Consider the following 6,356-nt stretch of genomic DNA (forward strand, 5'->3'; position numbering starts at 1 on the left):
AACAGTACTGGTATTTCGCACGGCAAAAGTGAGGGGGGGGGGGGGCAAAACTCAATCTCGCCTAGGGCAACCAAAGGGCTAGAACCGGCCCTGATGAGATTGGCTGATGTATAGTGAGACATCTGTCAGTTGGGTAGATGGGTGTTTCCGCTGGTGGGTGTTAACGTACAGCACACACAGAGAGAGATGGATAGTGGGGATGACTCCAGCAGCAAAACAGCGTTTTCCAGATGGAAATACTGGTGTTACGTCGAGCTGCGTTTCCCCATCACATACGGTTTCCCCTGCATCTCCCCACAGCGCAGGCGGCACGATTCACAGCGCAAGCGACAGGAAACGCGCATACTCGCTAAAGGCGCGCAACTGCCGCCCTGTGCTCGCACCACAGGAGAACTATGGAGAGCGTGAACGATCAAATGATAGCCTATATGGCGAGAGGGAGAAAGATGGATGGATGGATGGATACTCTGCCTTTTCAACCTACTGGATTTTTTATTTTAAACATTATTTGATGGCCTTTGTGGCAGGGATGGAGATCCATATTTTATGTCACACACAGAGTATACATCTAGATAGATAGATGAATAGATAGATGTTGCAGTATCTATAACAACCCAAACTCACAGGATTTCAGAATTAGACATCCCCAGTTATTAATTTCATATACTCACCACATCTGAATGCCCTGTTAAAAAACTTCCCCCCTGATGTCATTTACGTTGAGTTGCAATAAATGCAAAACTCTCTGCAGGTTCTTGTCTTTGTCGTTCACTCTTTTTAGCTGGCTTTTGAAACACATGGCGAGACGGTGGGGGCCAGCTGATGAGGGTTACGAGGGGGGGAAACGCAAAAGTAATGCAATAGTTACTTTTACTAGTAACTAGTTACTTTTATTGTGGAGTAACTCAGTTAGTAACTCAGTTACTTTTTGTGAGAAGTAACTAGTAACTATAACTAATTACTTTTTCAAAATAACATGCCCAACACTGTTCATATCACATATAATTTAGCTATACATTGTGAAACAGTAGCTTCAGTTGTTTTAAGAAAACCAGTCTTGTTGCAAATTGTAACTTGATGTAGGCCTCTATGGCTTTATTTACAGAACTGACCTGACTAATAAATAGCTCCTTGTTGGTGCAGTTTTGGGCTACAATCATGGAAACAAATCCAGCTGGATTCCCTTAGGAAACTAAAGCAGCTGAAGAGTCTGTTATCTTTGGCCAGAAGATAATTTTCTGCATAGTAGTTTAGTAAATACATTTTTAAATGTTTTTCCACTGACAATTCCAGCCCTGCTCAGCTCTACTCCACCAAGTCTCTCCCTATTCAAAATGGAACTGGTTAGCTTCTGTGGACTTATTGACAGCTGGAGCTGTGGCTTTAAGCCCCACCTCCTGTCCTTAATGTAAAGTGCCATGCTACAATTAGCCTCACATCCATGTTCACTAGACGAGCAGATATATCCCGGAATGATTCGCGAGGACAGCTCCCTCGCAAAGCATCATGGATTTTGTTGTCACAGTGGCGCACTGTCGCTAGCCGACAGCGGCAACGAATAGCAAAAGATGGCTCTTAGATCGTGCATGGAGGCGGAGTCACGCGACTAAAGGGAAGCCAAAAGTAGTGATCATCTGTCCGAACGGTCGGTTAACTGAGTTCACTATAAAGTCCACTGTATAATCCCCGTTCCTATATAAGGAATGAGAGATAGAACATCCGCCCTAACCCTTAAATCCAAGTTTAACACAATTGCAACTTCAAGAACACAATGTTACTCTAGCATACACAGACGACCAAAATGAACAACCGTTTTTTTACACAAAACTAGAATTACATGCTGATTTTCTCCCCGGTGTAAATATTACCCAGCAGCCCTTGTGGCCACTCATGCCTCATAGGACATTACAATACAAATATATTTTTTTATTACTGTATATCCCAAAATGCTATGAATATTTTACCATGAGGTTCTAATGGTTCAACAGTTTTTTTTGGGAGGGGCTTTTTGGGAGATTTTTTATTTTAACTTTTTGTGTTTGTGTCCCCTTTGCATTTGAGGTTTATGCTTTAAAATATTTTTGTTGCTTTCCTCTGGACAGGTATCACAAATTCAAACACAAGATTGACAGTCATTGGGCTGAATGTTTTTTTTTTTATATATATATATTGTTTTCTTGATGGGCATGTTGTTGCATTTATTTATTCACCTGTCTTGTAGGTACCCCAGCATGAGTCTAAAGATAAGAAAATGGGTCTTTTTAAATCTGGAAGTATCGCCATGGATGTAAACCTTGAGAAGTCAGGCTTTCACCAAGGTGAGAGGCATTTAAATGAGCAATGAGTTGTTCTTGAATATAATTTTAGCAGCTTTTCTGATAATTTTTCTGTGCATCACAGGAGAAGGGTTAAAGGTTTCGGCATTGATTAAGAATGATTCATCTCGTGAGGTCAAGCCCAAGTATTGCATATACAAAAAGCACAGCTTTTTTGCTCGTGGGAAAAGAAGGGTCCACACTAAAGATCTCATTAAGGAGGTTGGAGCTACAATCCCCCCATCGGCCTCAGAAAAAGTCACACAGGTTATTCCCATACCTCAAGATATGGAGCCCTCCATCCTCAATTGTAACAACATCAAAGTAGAGCACAGACTCAGGGTAAGCAGCGAGATGTAAAAATATTTGGAAAAATTAAGTTATGATATTAATGACTTAAAGTGGTTTGGAATAACACAAAAAGAACTAGGTGTAACAAATAAAACGTGATTATTTGAACTTGCCTGTTTAGATGGAGTAAAATATTGTTTTTTTTTTTTTAATGAGGCTGGATCCAAAAGCTATGCTGCTTCTCGCTGAAGGCTCCCCCCTTTACCACGCAATGCTTTTGTAGCACTTACTTACCAAAAGCAAAAACTATCCATTTACTAGGTTCTAGAGGAGTAAAATAAATGAAGGGAATCCGGAATTTGAGCAGTTGGCAGGTTTATTACAATTTTACAATGCCGCAATAAAACAGTTGACAACAGACAAAGAGCTCTCTGAAAATAAAATACAATTCAGGAACGGTTATAGTTTGTATTTTATTTAGTCTCTGTGTAATATCTGGTAACAGAAAAGATCTTTCCACTGTGTGGTTATCGGTTTGGAATAAAGTGAGCTGGTTGTTGCTTATCTGAGGTTGAGCAGTGTGTGATGTTAAGGTCCATTGATTCTTTCCATAAACAAGCTGCTGGCCGCTCTGATATGGGATTCTTCAGAAGTCCTCACTGGGTCTGGCTCACCATCAAACTTTAATGATCAACTCTAAGATCAGATCTGGACCAATAAAAAAAACAGTCTGCACATGTAGTACAGAACAATTAGATATAACTCAATGGTTTTTCTATTTAAAATGAGATCTCATCACATCTTCAAAATGTAGTTGACTTGTTTTAATATTGAGACTATAAAGTTTAACTGGATTACTTAAAGCATAACAAACCCCAATGTTCATTTTAATTATATTCTGTTTACAATTAAACAAAGTCAATGCCCATTTAAACTCAGTAATGTTCAACTGGAGCATAGTTATAAAATTCAACAGAAATTAAATGACTCAGTCTTTAAAACTCAAACTAAATTTACATAAATAAAAGTGCATTATAGTATTTTTCCTTTTACAGTTATTCTATGTTAATTTATCAATTAACAACAAAAAACATAAGAGTACTCAATTTTATAAATCTAGCTCAGTACTCCGACCGGTTTTAGTTTCCAACACATAGTGGTACCTGCTTTAGCTTGCATGTGTAGATTTAGTATTTTGCTATCTCAATTAACTCACTGGAGTTTCAAGGACAACAAGTGTATTCCACTCGGTTGGGTTTAATGGAAACAATTCTAAAGTACTGAAAGATTGACAATATGAACTTAAAACTCATAAAGGGTATTTTTTTAATCACTTTTCTCAGCTCAATCAGTGTCTTACAGCTCTGGTCAACAATTTGCATGTCTGCTCAGACGCACGTTGTGCAAGCATATGATGCATTCAGGGGAACTGGGAAAAGGGGGTGCGTTCAAGGGGAATTCGGAAAACACTTTCTTGCAAAACATTAATAAGTATTTATTTATATGGATTACACTTTTCTGTAGTTAATCCTGTTGTCCATGGTGTTTATTTATGTTCGCATGACGGTGTATAAAACGGCAAGTGTACAGTTTAAATGCAGTGTCTCTATTCAGATAGAGCAGATGAATGCAAATGCTACTTATAATATACACTTTGTGTTACAATAAATATGAGGAACCTTATAAAATAACTTATTTGAAGGCTATTTATCTGCATACAAAGAGCTAAAGAACGAGATTGAATAGTAATGTATTAAAGTAAAGGATTTACATCCCAGAGGAATGCTGCCTTTATCGCTTCGTAGTTGTTTTATTTCTAGAAAATTCCTGCCTGTTTAGAAAGAACATTGTCATATTTTTTTTAGCAGTAATTAAATATATAACATACACATTACACTTCATTATAATACATTCTATACATTTTCTGCCTCCTCCCAGGTCTACCTTGATGTTAAGTATGCTTCAGATCCAGAGGTCAAATTTAACATCTTCATCCTTCAAGCACCTAGGGTCTCTGCCATGGCAACAGCACCACCAGCTGCTTCTGACTTTGGAAATGGACTGTTTGAAAACTATGGGAATCCAAACCCTCCTGTGTGGGACTTTGGACCTCCACAACCGCCGGCCGTGTTTCTGCCTGCTGACCCACCACCCAGCTATGGAACATACGGGATGTACCCTCCTCTGAATGATTTTGCTAATAAATACTAAACACCCTTACAGTTGCCTTCAGGGGGGAGATCTAGCCAAAAGCATGTAAAACCCTTTTGTAGATGTAATATTCTTTACTGATTCTTTTGTTCTTTCACTTTAGCTCAATGCAGAAAATGTATAAGAATTGGTAATTGTACAGAGCTACAGTTTACCAGCGTTAATTTCAAGGTTTTTGCGTGTAAAATATAATCAAAAGATAGGATCCTAAAATCACTTAATGTTATTTATTAGTGTTGAATCTATAAATAAGTTTGTTCTTTCCTGAACCTATTCTGTTTTACCCCCATCTATATATGTCCTGTCAAAATAGGTTTTTCTAAAAACTCTTGTTTTCCATAGGTATGTGAGGCATTTGTAAAGTCTCCACTAATACGCTCTGCCTGAAGAGAAGAAATAACTTGTGTGGCTTAAATAATGCAGACCTCATCCTTTTTCTGTTATTAGTATTAAAATTTTAGACAGTAGAAACTATAGATAAAATAGTGTGTGACTTTTATTTTGACTAAAACTTTATTCTTGTTTATTGAGCTTGGTATATAAATATGAAAGATTATACATATTACTCATAAAATAATGCTATTAAAAAAGACAAGGTGGCTTTACTATAACTTACTCTTACTCTTCGTCTACTGCTTCATCCATGACCAGGTCATGGAGGCAGCAGTCTCAGCAGGGACTCTCAGACTTCCCTCTCTGCAGACACCTCCACTAGCTCTGGTGAGGGGACATCAAGGTACTACCAAAGTACTCCCTATGACAGACCAGTGCAGTGTCCGCATTATGGCAGCAACTGCACCAATGGATCTATGGATCTCCCCATTCTCCCCTCATTCAAGAATGGGACCCCAAGATTTTTAAATGTCTCGCTTGAGGAAGGAACTCTCCTCCAACCTGAAGTGAACAAGCCACCTTTTTCATTAGGGAACCATGGCCTCGCACTTGGAGAAGCTGATTCTCATCCCGGCCACTTCATACTCTGCTGCGAACTGCCCCAGTGCAAGGTGTAGGTCTTGGCAGAAGGGAGCCAGCAGAAACATGTCATCTGCAAAAAGCAGGGACATGAACTGCTGGTTCCCAAACCAGTCTTTTGACTCTGCCTAGAAATCATGACCATAAAGGTTATGACAGGGCAGCACTGGCGGAGTCCAAAATGCACTTGGAATAGGTCCAACTTATTGCCGGCAATGCGGACCAGGCTAATGCCCCGCTTCTTTCTTAGTTGTAGTAAGGTTGCGGGCAACACTATCCTCAATTAACTGCAGCTGTCTGATCGACTTTGTAGGTGGACCTGTAAAGACTTAATTGCAGTTATCAATTTGGCTAAAGATAAATGTGGATTAGTTTTTTTAGATCCTTCAGAGGCATCAGTCTTTTAATCCTGTATATTTCTTGAAGTGATAAAAGACTATGTTTGTTATTGTCTTAAGTTTAATCATGTAAAGCACTTTGCATTGTCTTTGTACTGAATTGTGCTATACAAATAAATTTGTCTTGCCTTTCCTTGCCTTAAGTGCCTCTGTCAGGTCCGGCATGAGT

At 38.9% G+C, this 6,356-nt stretch overlaps 1 protein-coding gene across 1 annotated transcript in view; it reads left to right on the forward strand.

Moving 5' to 3' along the window:
- LOC107084534 (arrestin domain-containing protein 3-like) overlaps positions 1 to 6,279 on the forward strand; it is a 12,754-nt gene extending 6,475 nt beyond the window's left edge. The window contains exons 3-6 of the mRNA XM_015374421.1: positions 1,294 to 1,343; positions 2,222 to 2,318; positions 2,401 to 2,657; positions 4,545 to 6,279. Coding sequence (XP_015229907.1) covers positions 1,294 to 1,343; positions 2,222 to 2,318; positions 2,401 to 2,657; positions 4,545 to 4,817 — 677 coding nt within the window. The 3' untranslated portion in view covers positions 4,818 to 6,279. The remainder of the gene's footprint in view (positions 1 to 1,293; positions 1,344 to 2,221; positions 2,319 to 2,400; positions 2,658 to 4,544) is intronic.
- Positions 6,280 to 6,356: the final 77 nt, after the last annotated feature.

Source organism: Cyprinodon variegatus, unplaced genomic scaffold, assembly GCF_000732505.1.
Source record: "Cyprinodon variegatus isolate N-32 unplaced genomic scaffold, C_variegatus-1.0 Scaffold103, whole genome shotgun sequence".
Lineage (NCBI taxonomy): Eukaryota > Metazoa > Chordata > Actinopteri > Cyprinodontiformes > Cyprinodontidae > Cyprinodon > Cyprinodon variegatus.